This window comes from Dinoponera quadriceps, unplaced genomic scaffold (assembly GCF_001313825.1).
Source record: "Dinoponera quadriceps isolate SergipeBrazil2010 unplaced genomic scaffold, ASM131382v1 scaffold566, whole genome shotgun sequence".
NCBI lineage: Eukaryota > Metazoa > Arthropoda > Insecta > Hymenoptera > Formicidae > Dinoponera > Dinoponera quadriceps.
Window position 1 is genome coordinate 553,228 of NW_014555972.1, and position 19,022 is coordinate 572,249.

The following is a 19,022-nucleotide window of genomic DNA, read 5'->3' on the forward strand; positions in this document are numbered from 1 at the left end:
GGGGGGGGGGGGGGGGGGCACTTTCACGCAAAATGCGTGTTATCCGTCCGCTAATGAACGCTACCCTGTGCTCTTCGTCGTTTCCTTCTTCTTCCTTTTCCGTTGCACGTTTGTTTCCGGCGCGCGTTGCTAAATTAAACGGAAACCGATTTCGTTGTGCATATCGGCGAATATTGATTGCCTCGGTATGAGATATCCGACTTTTCGAAATTTCGCGGTCGGATCGCAACGTTGCGGGCTTCGCGCGAAACATCTAGACGAAGACGCCGTCCTCGTCCTGATCCCGAAACGCCAGAGAGGAGACGAGAGGAAGAATCATTATTTCTACGAGCGGGAAGCCGCGCGCGGCAGCGAGCGCATCATCGCGTTTGCGCGATATTTCGCGGCCGTAATTTCGCTGAAACTCGGAAATCGACCAGCTCGCGATACGTACGTACGTACGTACGCACGTACGTATGTATGTATGTATGTATGTATGTATGTACCATTGGAATTTTAAACAAACGTCTGTTTACCTCGCATGTATGAAATTTAATTGCGACGACCGTCATACCAGACCGCCCCGCTAAAAACAGATGTAAACATGAAGCCGCCGATTCCGCCATTTATCGTGCAGTGGAAATTACGTATGGCATGTTCATTAACGTTGTAACGCAATGATAATCGCGCTCTCAGCGGGGCCACCGAACGGTTCCTCTTCCGCGCGCGCCACTTCAAGAGAGCAAACACGAATTTATTAAAAGACATTGTTATCGGGCACTAGTTTCTTCTTAATTGGGCAGACGCGTGCGCTGGCCGAAAGGTCAAATAATCCTTTCGGTGACCGTCGCATATGACGAAAGGTCAGAATTTTACGAGAATACTCGCCGTAAGCACGTGGTTTGAAAAGGGTAACGGGACAAGAAGCGAAATGTGCGCGACTGTGATCGAATTCACCGACCTTAACCCTCGAGGTAGGTCCGCACAAGTTGGCACCCTGAGATGCGAATTTCCACAAATCTCACGTAGCATCTCGCTTGCCCACGATTTGGAAATGAAAAAGTGTTCGTTGTTCGATCAAAACGGGTCTTGGTGCTTAAAAATATTTTTTGCACAAATCTTACAATTTCCAGTGGTAAAATACTACAGTAATAAAATACTTTTAATGAACGGAAATTTATATATTATATATAGAAGAATATATATATATATATATATATACACGATATGTATGTATGTATTGGAATTTTAAACAGACGTCTACATAAAAAAGAACATACTAAGAAAGAAAAAACCAAGTATTGAAAAAAAATTAATAGAAGATAGATACATTTTGGTTACGAGAATGTGATTATAAAAAGGTCTGCTGTATGAAATGCAGGAACGTGGGCTGGTCAGAATATAAATTATTAGAGATGAAAGCATTATTATATTTCATTAGCAGGAAAACACACAAATGAATACGTTCGTCAAGTTCAACAGTAATAATTTACGGCACTAAAAGTTTAATAGCTTCATTTGCTAATTTTAATATTTTCCCGACGAATTGACATTTTTTAAAAGGTCAGAATCAGATTCAGCAGCTCAAATACTACAAAAAAATATACCGATTGTATTTGCCACTCTGAGGGCTCATTTTATTCATCGTCCTTTAGCATTCCTATGGGTTTTTCTTAGATTTCTAAGCGGTGGCACGATTTTTGATTTATTCATGCTTGTCCAACAAAAATCTTTGTTAACCATCCCGCAAGAGATATGCATGGTTGCCTTGATTTGCAGGACTCTGGTTGCAATCCGATCGTCGCGTCTTACGCGAACGAGAGACATCGGATGAGACGCCGACGCACCGGCGCCCCAATTTCTGCGATTGCGAAATTTTCTCCATCTCCCCAAGGCTCAATAAGATTCCGAGGGACGGCAGAAGGGGCAGCAGGAGGGGAGGGGGTGCGACAATGCGGCGCGGAGTAATCGCGCCGAGGGGCATCCGTCTCGCGAGCGCACGCATGTTGCGTGTGCGTTTTATCAGCGAGCGATTTCTTTCTCTGTGCAAACGAAGGCGCGACCGCCGCCGCTGATAAGCCGAAAAAATTCGAAAAACATCGTCTCACCGGCGAGTGTCGAATATTAAAGAGCACGGGCCGAGTGTATAACCCCGACCGATAAATCGTCGCCCGTAACTGACCTACCATCGATACCGCCGCCGCCGCCGCGCTCATGCGCGATTTCGCGCCCCGAGTATCCTTCCACTCGAGAGCGCGCGCGCGCCCAAGTTGCGAAAGCGCCGAAAAAGAAACGCAATCGCGGTGCACGAAGCAAGTCCGTTTCAATTTCACGATTAGAGGTATCACGCACAGAGAGAGCCGGGTGAATCAGTCACAGTACACACTCCAAACGATAAGGAAACGCGCCAACGCTGATTAAGCAAGCGTCGCGTCGCATCGAAAGGAAAGAAAAAAAGAGAGAGAGAGAGAAAAGATCGCAACGGCCATCTTTCAAGAGTCAGCATTCTTAATTCCAAAGTACGCGTGTGTATGTGCGCGCGCGCGTATGGCGCATATGTATGTGAGAGCAAGTTATTCTCTCTCTCTTTATTCGCCACGTGTTATCCACGTATTGCATCACAACCGTCGTCGTTTTATCAGAGTCTGATTTTTTTCCATTGAACTTCGCGCGACGTAATCGCAGAATGAAGAAGCAAACTCAAGAGCGTGTGCCTCGTCAAAGAACTTGAAGCTGGACGTCGATTAACCTCAGTGAGGACACGCGACTTCCCGCCGGTTGTTTGATTGGTCTGAGGCGAGTCGATCCGCGAGGAGAAAAACTTGTGTTTTCGATAATAACTACTTTCTCGATAATGCGCGCACACAGAAAAATCCATGCTGCATTCGAGAGTAAACAGTACTTGTTTCAAATATTTCATATAGAGTAATAAATTTTGTGTCATAAACTGTCCACTAGAATCGTGTTAATATAAGATACAAAAGAGAATTTGTTAAAAAGTATACGATCTGTATTAAAAAGTACACCAAATATATTCGTGTATTTTTTAACACATTCTCCATGTTAGAGTAATACAAAAGCGGACCGTCTTAACACAAAATTATTTATTGCATAAGTTCATATATCGGCAAGTATATCGCATATTCATCATAAGTATTAAATTTATTCAAAATATATTCTGAATCTAAGTAAATTTAATACTTCAATCAAGAATATTAAATTATAACGCTAAAACTAAAACACCGATTTACTTATTCTAATTAATCGAATTTAACTTTTCTTCAATAATGTTTCTAATATTCTTGAAAAAGGAACAAATTTTTCTTTCGAGTAAATGAAATAACGAGTTTCCCTAATATTTATGGTAAGTGTATACTTTAATACTATTATCAAGAAAAATTATTCCCTTTTCAAAACCATCATTAATTTTAAAAGAAAAAAGAAATAAACTGAGCAATCGCTTTTCTTCGCGGTATAATAATTTCTTCTTCCTACATAGGAGATGCATAGGAAGTGCAGGAAACGACAACACGTGCGCATAGGTGAGCCCTCGCCGTGCGCGCGCGCGTCAGCAGGCTGTCGCGTAAAAAATTCAATTCGCGCTGCACGATCGTAATTAGTTTGTAAGCCGCACGGAGAAGAAGACAATGCAGTGCATTCCGAATCCGTCATTCAGAGAAACGGGAAGACGTACAGAGACGCGAAATCACACTGTGATCAATACGAGCGTGCCACATTCTTGTTTTAAGTACGGCACGTAAGCGCCGTGACTCAACGTTGTTCCAGGGAACACGGCATTGTTAGCGTCCCGGCGCGTCGTCGAAAGTCGTGGCAAATCAATAAGGTGGAAATCTGACAATGAATGCGACCGCGACGACGAGCTTCTTCTTCTTCTTCGCGCAGGAGAAGGAAAACCCCCTTCCTTCCCTCCCAACCGTCATCGGACGCTTTCTTCCTCGGCGATTTGCGAAAATAAGAAAAGAAGAAAAAAAGAAACACGCATATACACACATAGAGAAAGAGATTCGCTCTACCACCGTCCCAGCGTCGTAATCGCGCGCTATGCGTTCACTCGCTCAGCACGGGAGCTATTGATTCGAGGCACGTAATTTAATATCAAACTGATAATAACGTCGCCGCACCAAAATTAGGATGTTATTTCGGAAAGCCATGCACGTACACGTGGACGGAGGAGATCGATGGCCGAAAATACATCGCGCGCGCGATCGACAGAACCGCCGTCGCCGTGCCGCAGGAATGGAAGAAGGGAGAGGGAGGAAAGGAGGGAGAAGGGAGCTGAGGGAGGGGAAGAGAAAAAGAGAGAGACCGGCTGCATTTTTACGTAATAACGTAAATACAAGGCGCGGATTTATCATTAATCCGATTACCGAGCGACAAGTACGACACATCATCGAAGATGCGGGGGAACGACGAGAAGACGCGATAAAACGTCCTCTCTCTCTCTCTCTCTCTTTTCATTGATACGCGCTTTCTCAGGATCAATTTATTCTCGCGGAGAAGCCTCGTGCGTCCGAGAGATTCGCGGTATATCCGACGGTCACCGCTGTCGTTCTTCCCAGGTTTTCCCCGTGGTTGCGGCTCTATCAATTTTTCGGAGGGGACGCGCGCGCAATAACATGATTGCGCGATAATGCGAAACGCGCGCGCGACGCAACTGCTCGAAGGTATCGCGCGGTATCGTTGAGATACACCTTTCACAGTGTTGCCACCTGTAGGATTTTTGCAGCAATAAAATTTTTTGACCACGTTAACGGATCGCAAGATTCGCCGACGGGCAGGAGGAAAGGAGGGCCCGGTGGAATGTCGAATGCGCGACTGTTTGAACAATTCCGACCGCCGCACGTGGTTTATTAAGGTAGTTGGTTCCGTCGAACTATTTTCTTAGGATCCTTTAAAATTTTAGCTACGTATTGATAGAAGTACCGTCTACATGTTTGTAAAGTTAGAAAACGATTCGGAAGCTGAGATATTCGCAGACGAAAATGACACTTTTTATATGTGTTCCTTAAGGTTAAAATATTTTAACTTCTCTTTTTAATTTCTTTTAAACCACAGGATTTAGGATTTTAAAGAAAAACGACTATGATAATAGAAGCTATAATATAGAGTCGCAGAATTTTTGACCGTTTTGAAGATACAGTCATTGAAAATTTACAATTAATAGTAAAACGTCCGCGACACACACACACACACTTAAATACATTTATACATTTAAATATATATATCACTTTCTATTATGTACGCACTTCTTTAGTTCAACAGACGTAAAAATATAAAGTATTAATAAGAAAAATGAAAAATAAGTAATATCTCCATGTTTGTAATATTGTATATTTGTTTTAATTTCACGCACAAAATGAACATTATTATTCAGATAGTTGAATAAAGTTATGGGAAAGTCTTTTAATCTCAATAAATAATAGAAGCCGAAGGAGCCCCTTGATATCGCCACTGAGAAAATCCAGTACTCTGCCGGAACGACTGTCTTAAGCGCGTATTTATTTTCATTCCAACGTCGCGCGCGTTCGCGATCGTTTTTAAAATTGTCGAATATCGTCGTCATTTGGGACCGCGGCAGATCGTTGTCATCAGTCGGGCACATTTGAAAGAATTTTCGATACTTCTCTCATCGCTCCAGTTTACATTCCATTTTTCATCTCGTGTATTTTTACTTCCACCACCGTTCTATTTTATATTTCACTTTCCACCGCGCGCGCGCCCCCACGCGCCCCGCGTGTTTGTATTTCGTCGTTCTATTTTATATTTCGCCCTACATCGTCGTATTTTTTCCCCCGTTTGTGTGTTTCCTCGTACCGTTTCATCCCTCGGCCCTTGGCGGCGGCAGCTGCTGCGATTGCGAGGCAGCGGTAACACCGCCCCGGTTACCTATCACTCGCGGTTTAACGGCGCGATTGCGCGATAATACGAAACACGCGGCGGCGCAAGGACGGATGGACGGGAGCGCGCGGTGCGCCTTCAAGCGTGCATTATATACATCCCGGCGTTGTATTCCTGACCGTCCGTTTCGCGTGAACGTACGACGACGACGACGAGCGGAAGATGAGGTCTGTTCAGTTCCGAGGAATCCTCTTTCTCTCTCTCTCCCAGGAGGCGGCAGCGGCGCGCGTTGGCGGTGCGGGGCCGTCTGAGATATTTCGGAGCGGCATTGACGCATTGATACGCTTCAGTCGAGGATGACGAGGTTCGAGTGCACGGCGCAATAACGAGCGTTAAAAAGAACGGAAGAAATGAATTCAGGACTACCGATTAAACAATCAACTGACAGACGAACGGACGGACTGGTCAGACACTGGTCAAATTGCACCGACGCTGATTAATTCTGATTAACTCAATTCCCCCGTCTAAGCACTGATAGTGTTATAATCCCGAAAAAAAAGACAATCGCTAAATTCAGGATACTTATTTTGGAACTGGGCATATATTAGTGAAATATTCGAAAAGGCTTCCCCGATCGGCATTGATCAATTATTCCCTAGACTTTTATTGTGCTTTCTAGGGAAACCTTTCCAAACAGTTCCATAACGGGTCACAGATCAGTCTACGAGGATTAAAGTCGGCACAGTGGTGAATAGAAAGGTTGTGACACTTTTCTCTGGATAAGTTTCGAAATGTATCCCGTGTCAACAGGAGAATGTGTTTCCTAGTTATTCTCAAGAGATACATTTTCCTACTGGATACGAGATGCATTGCGAAACCTATGAAAAAAAAAATATATATATATCAACGTTTCTATTCACCACTGTACAATTTCAAAGTTCGAGTATGATCTCCATGTTTTTACCCATGATAACGAAAACACGACAATTTTACTCGTATTAACGAATAATAAATGCGGCCCATAGAATGTGAAAACCTGAACGAAGACGAATTAAAAGAAAAATGGATTTGTCTTCTAGTGCAGCCAGTACAGCAAAAGAAAAAAAAGGGCGAAATTAAATCAAAGAGAATTACAAAGAGTATTGGAAATCGCGACAAAAAAAGAACACATCCGTCTTCGACAGACGTTCGACAGTACGGAACACCGCGTCCGTTCGCGTGAACGTTACGTGAATTTTCGCGAGGCCTCCGCCACGGAGCGAGAGAGATCACGGCAACGAAAAAAACAGCACGGAGCTCGCCGCTCGCGGCGCCGCTTAAACAGCTGTTTTCCAGCGGGCAGCGGCCGCTCCGAAGGAGCGGGACTCGCGGAGAGTGCGCGCGACGAGAGCCCCAGCGCGAAGCGACAGAGAGGGACAACGAAGGCGTACGTACCTGTCGCGACGAGCTTTGAGGTTAGGTCCGCCTCGCACGGCAGGAAGCGCACGGTCGGTCGGCGCGATTTCGCATTTTCACTCGAGACTTTCCGCCCGTGGCGTCTTCGCGCACATTTTCGGCGGCAGCACACGCGAGGCACGCGCACACGCGCGTGTACGTGACGAACGAACAAACGAGCGAAGCGACGGACGAAGGAAAGAAGGAAGGAGCGAACGAATGCGTAAACAATGCGCGCGAGGCGACACGCGTTACTCCTCGATCGTCGGATCGAGCTTCGCGACGACTTTCCCCATGCTTCCTCGCGATTTTTCCTCCTCACTTCCTCCCTCCCTCCACTGAATCTCACGTACGAATCCACTCCATCTTAAGTATCGATAGCGTGCTGGGAGCGCGGCCGAAAGGAGCCAACTTTTCGCGTCTTTCGCGCGGCCGACCTAACCTCAAAACTGCGCGGGCGATTTCGCAAGCGGAAAATTTCGCGCGAATCGATACACACATTGCGCGCACACACACAGTCACACAGACCACACGTACCTTGAATATGCGTTCGAGATGCGTGTCCCCCTCGAATGCAGAAGCGCGTTCTCTTTGTCCGCCGCACTCGCCGTCAGCTTCTCCTCCTCGTCGTCGCCGTCGTCGCGAACGATATTCGAAAACACGCTGGCGAGGCCGAGTGTAACAGACAGAGAGAGTGAGAGAGAGAGAGACTGACGCGTGGAGGGGGGCGGAGGCAGGCAAGCAGGCAGGTAGGTCCGGTCGGTTGGTCGCCGAAGAAAACAAGAAAACTCAACACACGCCGGAGTAGCACGTTCGCGAACACTGGGCGACAACGACGATGCGAGTATACTCATGTATATACATATGTATACGTAGAACGGCGCGGCACCACGGTTTTCACCACTGCCCGACAGTCGCGCACTTCAGGGGGAGAGAAACCAGGAAGAGGGATCCCGTTCTCTTTCTCTCTCTGTCGCTCTTCCTTCCTTCCGTCCTTCCTTCCTTTCTTCCTTCCTTCCTTCCTTCCTTTCTTCCTTCCTTCCTTCCTCCCTCTCTCACTCTCTCTCTCTATCGCGCGCGCGGAGAGGGAGACGAAAACGGGACGTACTTTCCGCGGCGTGCGAAAGAGAAGAACTCACGTCGCTGAGAACGGCACTGAAGGCGGTGAGGAACGGCACCTTCGCGCGCGCGGTTATCGGCGTCGTGCCGCTGTCACTGGGATGCACGAGAGAGAGAGCGCTCGCTCGTTCGTTCTCGCGCTTTCTTTGTCGGGCGCGGGAGAGAACGCCGCTGCGCGCGGATGACGACACACGACAACGAGAAGGACGTAGCACGCGCGGCACGACGCGCAAGCACTGTACGACCACCGACGGAGAGAGAGAGACGCGCGAGTTCCGATCGCGACTCTCTCTCGCACACACGCACGTAGGCACGCGAGATTATCGCCTCTTCGCTCTCTTCTCGCGAGCCTTCTTTCCTTTCGCCGATCGCAATCGGGTCGCGGCCGTGAAACTCTCGAGTGTAACTGCCGAGCAGCGCGTCTCTCCTTCTCTCTCGCGCGCGGGAAGTGGCCGAGGAAGCGACGATCAAAGTCGCGCGCGGGTGGGTGGCGGTACAGCGACGGTGTGACTGTAGTAGTGGTGTTGGCGACGCTGCCGATGGTAGTGGTAACGATGACGGTGGTGGTGGTTGATGGTCGCCGATGACTGCGGTGGCTCACACGTGGACACCTGCGTGGTCTCCGCTCTCGTCTCTCACCGCCGCTAAAATGTCGGACGACTTCCGGCGGGCCGACGACCTCGTCGCGCGACGCCCGTTTTTGACAGTCGGCGGCTTCTTCCTTGCTCCCTCCCTCTCGCTCCTCCTCGTTGCCTTCCGCTCCGCGAAGATACTTCAATGACACGAGAGCCAACGGGCGGCTGAAGTTGTCCCGGAACGCGCTCCCTTGGACGTATCAATCGTCGTCTCGAAGCACTATCGAGTCTCCCCCGGCTGGGAGACAGCTGGAGGACGCGTGCCGGTCTCCGCGAGTAGTCTCTCTCTCACACGCACATACACATAATATACACACACACATACACAGAACACACACACGCGCGCGCGCGCGGTACACGGTTTATCGGCGAGCGTGGTGCGTGCACCGCATGACGCGGACGATTGCTGACTGACCGTATATCACGTGGTCCGGCGATCTCGTCTCGTTGGCTCCCGGTAACACGGTGCCGTCGGGTCCTCCCGGCAGCCGCGAGACCGACGAGCGGCCTTCTTAAGGACGCGCCCCGATCCTCCGCGTCGTCGGCCGTTCCGTCGACGCCGGCGCTGCTACGAACGCACGGACGGACGGAGGTGGAGGATACGCGGTAGAGAGCGCGGTGGATGTGTTACTACCGACTGACACCCCCGCGACAGCGCCGCAATGAACTCGCCCGGTACGAAGGGTCAAAAGCACCGCGGCAAAATAATAACAGAACGCAGCCGCCGTTGTCAGCGAGCTGGGCAGGAGTCGCTGCTGGCCGACTTCTTCCAGCCGCAGCTAACCGGCAACGCACCGATGCGTCGAGACGACGATGAGACTCCGCGACGATGATGATGACAACAACAACAACGTCGTCGCTGCGGCAATGCGTCGTGAGTGCTCAGACGATGATCCCTCTCGCGACTACTACCACCGTCGCCGCCGCCGCCGCCGCCGTCGTCGTCGTCGCCGTCGGCACCCGAGAAGATACTCCGACCCCTCGTAGCGACGATGTCGATATCGTTGTTGTTGTTGTTGGTGCTGTTGGTTGTTCGCGGCCGCGGGTTTTGGCGGGTTTCCACGGGCGACGAGCGCGCACACCAGCACTGGCACACACCGCGGCCGCCGTGCATTCACCTCGTCCTCGCAGCACGCGCCGCCGCAGCCGCCGTCGCCGACACGCTCCGACGACGAGTCCCCCTCGCCAGCTCGCGCCGCAGCCGTGATCGGCTTCTACGGGGTCCTCGCGGGTGGACGCTTCGTAGCTGCTGCCGTTGCTGCGAGTCGAGATCGTAGCCGCCGGTACTGCTGCTGTGCCGCCACGCCACACGGAGACGCACGAAACGAGGTTGTCCGACGACGCACTGTCTCGCGCGCGAGTCAACAACGCCGAGCACGGGGACCCCGGCGTAGCACGGTCGCACGTCACGGCTCGCACGACGCGTTACGCAGCGCGTACCCGCAGCACACACGAGAATCGCACGTCCACCTAACCGCGGGGACACCGCATCGCTTTCACGGGCGAACATGGAGCTGGATCCATGCCGAGTGCTTGGCGATTCGGCCGCGAGACGGCGCGACGGAGACGGGAGCGCGCGCGCGCGCACTCACTCCGGCGCGGCCTTCGCGGGTCGCGCCGCCTCGCCGCTTGACGACAACGGACGCGCTCGATTCGCGCCCGATGGCGCCGCCGGCGGCGCATGCGCCCCTCCGCCTTCCAGCCTCGTGAGAACTGCCGTGTCGTCTTCTCTCTCTCTCTCTTGCGCGGCGGTAATTTCAATTATTGACCGCGATATATCGCGATCGATCGACGCCGCGGCGTCGGAACTCCGATTGTTCATTCATAATTCGCCGTTGCCGCCGACACGTGGCGATCTCGCGATAACGCGTTGACTCTCTCTCGAAAGAGGAGGAAGGCCGCCGAGCGAGATCGAGTGCACCCGCTCGGAATTGAAGGTTCGCGCGCCGAGCGGCGAACGTTTGAAATTGCGGCGTAAATTGCTCGCCGGAGCAATTTCGACGAGGGACCGTCGCGTTTGAAGATTAAAGCGATGCATCTCGCGCCGCAATTAACCACCGCGGAGCATCGTTAGCGACTTATGCTGCGAGTTTAAAAAAAGAAAAAAAAGAGTAAGGCTGTTTTTCTTTTTTTCTTTTTTATTCCACCTAGACGCGTAAAGTCGAATAAATGCTTTGTACACAGCTAAATTGTGAAAAGACTTTATTCGTTCCTTTTTATAACCGCAAGGTACAGTAGTCGTTCGTATCAATAATATCATAATTCGAACATTAGTCGCGTTATTACAAATAGATACTGTACAGTCACTCGGATCACTGTAGCGAATCACTTGCCTGCGGGCGAGAATATAAACGAATAAACACGATCGCCTATATTTCGCACGGAGATGTAACTGTAAACCAATACGGTTGTAAAAATAGGACGCAATTATGCGAGTAAAGGTTCCGAATTCTTCAAATGATCAAACTTTTTACAGGTTTATTACATATTTACAGCACTCTGGGGACACGTCTGATCTCCAACCTAAGGGATAAAGATCTCTTAACGTCGCATATAACTACAAAGTAATGAGAATAATATCGATATACATAGATAGGCGAATTATATTAAAAAAAAAAAAAATACTCCCTACGATACATATAACGTCGCTTACGAATCTTTGATTTCGGGCGAAGAATCATACTTCTCAGTACAGAGTACTTGGGAACTTCGCGCATTTGTCTGCGAACATCATATCATGTTTATCGAGCGAAGTGCTCGCAAAAGGAAAATAAAACAGATGGATTTTTCGATGTGTACGACAACAAGGGGGATTCGTGTGGACAATGTCAAACGAGTGACAACTTTGCAAACAACAGCGCGCATATTCGCAAAGTATCGCTAGTAACGATTATCGTCGACGAGACCGTTACTACCGGCGTCTCGTGCGAGATAAGATGGCACTGCACGATAAAACAAGTACTTTTCCCCGCGCAAAATCCCGATACCTTCCGCGGAGGAGAGGGAGGGAGAGAAGGAGGGAAGGAGCGAGCGAGCGCGCGCACGTCGAGATAAAACTTATCGGGTAGGAGGAAAAATCGCACATGACGCGTGCCGGCCGACCGTTGCAAGATGAATTTCTACAGAATGCACGGCATACGCACACACACATTGCATATGTGACGCAATGCACGACGAGCAACGGCAGAGCACGCGCCGCTGTTAACCACAGTCAGCGACCAATACACACGCAAGATGCGAAGGTCTCTCGGCCGCACGCGCAATTCGAGAGAAAAAAATTTACAGCCCGACTGGACGTTTTCCCGTGTCCTACACCGACGTGACGCGATTTCCAGCGTAACTGCCTTAAAATAGCGTCCCCGCAAAGAGAGCGAGATCCGGCCGATGAGAGTATATTCATGGTCTAACGGCGGATACGCGCGCGCACACAGACACTACACGACGATCTATTTCTATGATAAAAATATCTCCACGACGAAACAAAGTGCTCGGCGCAAGCTTATTCGATAAGCCGTGCCGGTGTATCCGTCGCTGACAAACCGGAACCCATTTCAACGTTCGAGTCCTCATCTTGTCGCGCCCACTTCGGAAGATTTCTACGTCGTCCCATGGAGCAGCTTCTCTTTTCGTCGGGCGAACACTCATCGGTGCGTCGTGTATCATTGGTTTCCCGCGTGCGAATCTTCGGACGACGGAACGGCGAGAGACGCGTCCGTTCTTCTTCTCTTGCTTGTCTGCCAAAGTTTTCGTACAGATACACGAGATAACGTATACAACGTGTACGATTCTACATACGTTGTTGTATACGTTACAATTAAGATACTGTTACAGCTTCTGCACAGATTAGCAGCATCAGCGTGTTCTCTCTCTCTCTCTCTCTCTCTATTTCTCTCGGCGGGACGCAGGTTTCACCGGGATATTGCACAATTGATCTCTTGACAAAGGGGGACTCGCCGCTCATGCGGCGTCGAGGATGTTCAAGGAGGCGCCGTGCTTACAGTTTTTCATCTGATCATCCATAATTACGAATAAACGTCGCGGGCGGGCATTCGCACGATGGAAGTTGTGACTTCGTCGCTGCGTGCTTATCCGCTCTTGCGACTCGTTTTATTTCCTGTGTGCAATAACAAACAATGGATTACAAAACGGTGGATTATCATCTGTGCGCGACAGACGCGCACAGTATCCCTGGGACCGTTCGACAAAGTCGCCCGACGTGTAACCATCGCCGAGAATCGTTCTTGAGAAGCGATCTCGTCGCTCCGATGACGCGAACAGTGTGACGAACGGTCTTAAAACTTGCCCCGGTAGCCTCCGCGACTCCGATACGGCCTGCCCCCCGAGTGCTTTCCTCTGTAAATGTGACCTTTACCTCTCATCGCTCTCCCTCTTCCGTGCCACTCGGGTTCCCTTTGGAACGCATAGCCGGTCACTAAGTCGTCGTCGTCGTCGTCGACGCGGTGGTTCTCATCGGAGTCTTCCAGTTCCATCGGGCTCTCGCCGCGACTGTGCTCACTCCTTCGCTCGTGGTAGTCGTCGCGCTCCATGGAACGTCCGTGGTACTCCGGCGAGTACCGGCCGTAGTGGTCGCGTACTCGGTGACCTTGATAATTGTCTCTGTTCTTGAACGGGGAGTCCATTCTCACGTTCCTGGAGCCGTGATCAACCGGATCGGAACGGTGCTCGTGGTCGATCGTCTCGGATCGTCTGGACGGAGACACCTGCCGGTTCCAGGAGCGCCTCTGCGAAGAGTTGCTCAGGTGGACCCTGAGATCGTCCTCGCGGAACTTGGACGCCGCATAGTCGTAGGTTTCCCGCATACCCCAATCGAGACGATCCATTATCGGTCGCCTCTCCTCTCTGTTCGCCTGCTGAATGTCGTGCGGGTAAACCTGCGACCCGCTGTCGACCATGACGACGGACACCTGCACGCCCTTCGTCTCCGTCACCACCCTGTCCGTCTGACAGATTTTCTGGTGCGTATTAGTGGTCGGTTTCACGCAGGCGGCCGGCATTAACTGCTCCGGGTTCTCCTGATTATCCCAGTATATCGCGGTTTTGCTCTTCTGCAGCAGTATCGAGTTCGAGCCGTGGTCCTCGGTCTCGTATTTCGTCTCTTCCTCGTCGCGAACGTAGAAAAATCGACCCTTCATCATTAAACGCGGGTCCTCGTACGGCAGCTGGCACAGTGCTTGTTCGCAGTTTCGCATTATTTCAGGATTGAATCCTATATTGTTGGGCAGAGAAAAACAGAACAGACGCGCCTGGCATTAGCACACTGGATCATGTCGCAATGCATGTACGTCGTATATGTCATGCTTCTTATGATCGTCACACACAATCGCGAGTCACAGATAGAGAAAAACGTTGTCGTTCTTTTTTTCTTTCTTATAATGAAAAAATATACCGACGACTATCTAGTAGTCTTCTAATAGTGGTGGATCGCGCGACAGCGATTGCAAGATTTCGACTGAAAATTTCGTAATTCTTACCTGGATATAACACCGGTATATTAGATGGATCTAAAAGGACACGATGGAAAAGAAAAATATAGAAAATTAGTATAGTTTCTCCCACGTGGCCACACGGTTCTTCACCAGTGTGGCCGGGTGGTAAAGAGGACTGTCGTCGATTCTAAGCGAATCGAAGCACCAGTCAAAACGAATAAAAAAACCTACTCGCTGCTTTGGCCGAGACAGATGCTTCCAATAGACTGGACAAGCTGGTCTTTTCGAATTGCTGCAAGAACAATTCATACAAAACATCACGTTAAGTTTCTTCCTCCCTCACACACATTCTCTCACACACACATACACCTGTACACATCCGCACTCTCTCACTCCTTCTCTTTTCGCAAAAAAAAATCGTAATCGAGATAAATGACAAACGAAACAACATTAACAGCACATTCTTTCTTACTAAACTCCGTGAAGAAACGAACAAGCATAATTCTGTCGTTCCGCCGTTCTTGAAAATAAGATACCCGTCACTATGATACATATTGCGGCAATTACTTTTGACTTGGAGATGACTGGCGGTTCCGGTGTCTTCAGTCGTTGGTCGTGCAGCTGATGATGATACGGCGCGTTGTTGTACGACGATTTCTGCTCGTAGCTCTGCAACGACGCGGCGGCGGCGAGGGCAGCTATCGAGGGTTTGTTTTCGAACTGGTGAATCGGCTGTTGGGCAGAGGACATGAGCGACGGATTATACGGCAACTGGCCGTGATCCATCGGAGCGGGAACAGGTTCGGGCGGGGACGCCGACGCAGGATGCAAAGGCGGGTGGACGCCGGGTGGCGGTGGAGGGGCCGGAACGGAAACGGCGTTCGACTGGTTGTACATGACCGGGCCGGAGGAGTAGTCCGCCGGGGGCAACGTCTGCGGAGTAATCGGCATCTCGAAGGTCATGGGCACGACCGGCATTTCGAAGTTGATAAAACCCGGCATGACGGACGACGACTGCGGCGGCGGCGGCGGAGGCGGTGGTGGCTGCGGGGGCGGCTGTAACGGCGGCCGTGGGCCCGGCTGGTGCATGTAAACCGGTCCCCCGAGAACTTGCCTGCCCGTGTCTGCTGTGTCCGACTGGTAGGGCACGTTGAGCATCGGCGTCGCCGAATATCCGCCGGCGCTGTTGCTGTTCGCGTTGCCGCCCGACGGCGGCTTCAACGACTCGTCTCTTAACTGTCGCGCCAATTCATTGATAAAGGGTGAACGTTTGCGCGGCCGTTTCTCCGGCGATCTGCTGCGCGTACGACTGCGCCGACGTGGACTGTATCGCCGGTTCATCGGCGAGCGGCTCGATCTTCTTCTCGGGTGTTCCGTGCTGCGGCTCCTCCGATCGCGAGATCGGCTTCTCCGGCTTCTTACAAACAATTCCAAGCGGGTTACAAGATTTGCGAGACGATCGGCCGATCGACTGACATCGGTAGGCTCTAGTGTGTGCTTTTATTCGAATTTACGCGGCATAATACACGCAACAGGAATGTAAGATTAAGTATCATATGCCATGTATATGACAATATGTGACAATGAGGTCACGTACTAAAGTATCAACCCAAGTAAATAAAGATCTAAAGCAAACAGTGGTCGCGCGCAGGACGCGGTGACGGACCTGTGGGATACCGGTGCAGAGAGAAAAAGAGTGTGTGTGTATACAATATATATATACACAACACAATATATATATATATATATATATACACAACAATATTCGGCGGCGAACACGAGCAGAAATCTCGGCGGATCCTCGAGCTTCGTGGTTACTCGCCGTGTTACTCGCCGGAGAAAAATCGACTCGATTTATTGACTTAAAAAATCAAGCAGATAATGAAAATATCTCGCTTAATGAATAACGTGACGTTGAGTATCCCGCCGGCCAAGAGGTAGCCAAGGGTGGGTGTCTGGCCGAATATTCGACACAGTTATTCAGTACAGCTAGACGAAGTACACTTTACAGAGACGTTAAGAATAATTGATATCCTCACCGTTCGTGCATGTCGCGTCTCCGATGTCGCTCGGTGCTCCATCGTCGGTCAGCGCTGGATCGCCGCTCCCAGCTGAGTCGTCGCGGACTTCTTCGCCGTTCCGGGCTCGATAAGCTGGGGCTCCTGCGGTCGGACACATAACGCGGCGAATTCCTGCGTTTGCCGCCCGGGCTGTAGCCCAGCGGGCTCCTGTGCCTCTCGGCGCTCATTCTGCCGAAAGGGCTCCTGCGACGTTCCGGACTGATACGTCGGTGAGGACTCGATCTGTTGATCCTGTCGGGACTCTTGCGCCGCGGCGGGCTCGCTCTACGCTCGTAACGGTCCACGCTCCTGCGCCGTTCGCGGCTCCTGCGTTCGCGCTGCTGCGCCCGCTCGAGATTCTGCCTCTCGGCGATGCTCTGGATGGCCTCGACCTCTGTCCCCGGTGGCACCACATTGTCCGAGTCCAGCAGGTGCTTGATCGCCTTCTCCTTCTCCGCAAGAAGCTTGCTCTCCGTGTCCCTCTTCGTCCGGATCTTGTCGCGCTCGATGTCCTTGGTGCTCTTGGCGGGATCTCGACGTTGGCTGTCCTCGCGCTTCTTCTCTTCCTTTTCTTTCTTCGGCTTTTCGCGTTCCTTCGTGTCTTTAGATCCTTTGTGCTCGCGCGCCGGACGCTGGTGACGTTCCCTATAATTACTCTCGCCATCATTCACTGCTCTTGCCACCAATCGTTTCCTGGAGGAATTAACATAGGTTTATCCGAGTGGGAGAAATTCGCTCCTAACTCAGATTAAAGAAAGCACAACGCGCGCACCGCGCCGATTGTGATTTCTCTACTCAGCGATTGCACTTGCGTGTGCGTGCGTGTGTGTTTCTGTAAATGTGTGTGTGTGTGTGTGTGTGTGTGTGTGTAATAACAACGTCCCGTACAACATCTTTATTTTTGTATATCTGTAAAGTAACAATAAATTATATAAAGGTCATTTGTACAATCAGTCAACTACCTAGATTCTGGCTTCTCTTGCTGCTCCATTGAGTCCGCCGGGAGGTGTTCAGCCTCGCGATTTTTATCTTCGTCACCTTCCCACGCATCCACAACATCCAGTCCTTCCATGAATTCTTCTTCATTGAGGAACTCCTGCAGCTCTTCGTCCGGCATCTCCTTGAGGATAGCGCGCAGCACATCGTCGTTGGTACTTTTCAATGAAGGTGGTGGCTTCATTATCTCGTGAGGTGGCTTCACATATATCTTGCAAGTACTTTCTGTCTCCTTATTTCGCTGGCTTTTCGCTTGCTCTTCTGTATTATTTTCGTCGCCCATCTTGTTCACCAATTTGCAATTGCCACAATAATTTGGCGTAATCGAGAGAACTGTCTCGACTACAATTTCAGAAGGATGCACAAAGTAAAACTAAAGTATAGTAAATAATGAGCTTAAATAATTAGTCAGGGATATAAGATCACGTTGTTTTCACTTGTGACTACAGTAACTACTTTAACATACCTACAATACAACACAGTTCATCTTCAGTATATATTCATCAAAATATATATACACGAGATTCTCCTATTTATAGTTAAGATCCCATATTTAACATTTAATTTCACATAAAATCCAATCTGAAATTACTGAAAACAGCTGCTCTAATTGCTGCAATAGTTCAGTCGAAGCACAGTGTAAAGCAAAATGTAAACATAATATTTGATACCACTTCAAGAATGATTAAACGTCTTCCGCCGAGTCTCCGTTCGTACCGTTAAATCAATGAAATGACTAACAAAATTTCCAAGTTTCGTCGATAATCCACAGCATTACAGCAAGGAGCAATCCGACAGTTTTCAACGCGACTGCCTTGCAACCGACGATGCGTAATCAATAATCTAGAACCGATTAAAAGGAGAATAAAGCTATGCGGGAACGTATTACCATAATTCCAAAAAGTTGCTAAAACAATATCCTGAGTCGAAAAAAGGTGGATTTCGCAAAGTTTCTCTCTACAAGTCCCGCCATGTTACTCAACAAAGAAGTTAACCTAAGCCATGTCCATTTCCATAGCACTCTTCGCTTCCCGAAAGCGACATAGACGTAGGCTCCGAAGGAAGAAAAAGACGAGAAATAAAGTGCAATTGGAAACGAACGATTCTATGTGAAATAACATCAGATACACTTATCGTAAGCACAAACGCACACGTCGTTGCACACAAATCGTCTTCATCGAGATCTGCGACGCGTCGTTTTGAAACTTGTCAATCGTTGAAAGAACGCGTCTCCGATGTATTTTCACCATCGATGCGAAAAACATCAATCCGTAACAGTCGTTACAGTCCCTCATCTATACACTTTTCGTACTTGAAATAAAGTAAATAACATATTCGAGATTAGCGAGAGACACAGGGAGAAAGAAAGATTGCAAAAAAATATAGAAAACGCAACTGAAAAACGGGTAAAAATCTGCACACCGATTTAGATCCGTGTATAGGGTCTAAATCGGATCTGCAGGTTAGTAGACCTGTTATTCTTACGGAAAAAT

At 49.7% G+C, this 19,022-nt stretch overlaps 1 protein-coding gene and 1 long non-coding RNA gene across 16 annotated transcripts in view; both read right to left on the bottom strand.

Moving 5' to 3' along the window:
- Positions 1-10,586, bottom strand: part of LOC106746294 — a 20,491-nt gene extending 9,905 nt beyond the window's left edge. The window contains exon 1 of the long non-coding RNA XR_001374587.1: positions 7,810-10,586. This is a non-coding gene — a long non-coding RNA (uncharacterized LOC106746294). The remainder of the gene's footprint in view (positions 1-7,809) is intronic.
- Positions 10,587-11,211: 625 nt separating this feature from the next.
- On the bottom strand, positions 11,212-19,011 carry LOC106746291 (serine/arginine repetitive matrix protein 1-like). 15 transcript variants are annotated; one of them, XM_014622718.1, is made up of 7 exons: positions 18,681-19,011; positions 17,496-17,902; positions 16,513-17,226; positions 15,041-15,887; positions 14,705-14,765; positions 14,519-14,548; positions 11,212-14,253 (listed from the first exon to the last, which is right to left on the bottom strand). In XM_014622718.1, the coding sequence occupies exons 1-7, from the start codon at positions 18,822-18,824 to the stop codon at positions 13,319-13,321; spliced, it is 3,138 nt and encodes a 1,045-aa protein (XP_014478204.1). In that variant the 5' UTR covers positions 18,825-19,011; the 3' UTR covers positions 11,212-13,318. The 15 variants fall into 15 exon arrangements, with proteins under 15 accessions (XP_014478204.1, XP_014478203.1, XP_014478214.1 ...); XM_014622717.1 differs by having other exon boundaries at positions 15,041-15,890; XM_014622728.1 differs by having other exon boundaries at positions 15,041-15,890; positions 17,496-18,120; positions 18,658-18,773.
- Positions 19,012-19,022: the final 11 nt, after the last annotated feature.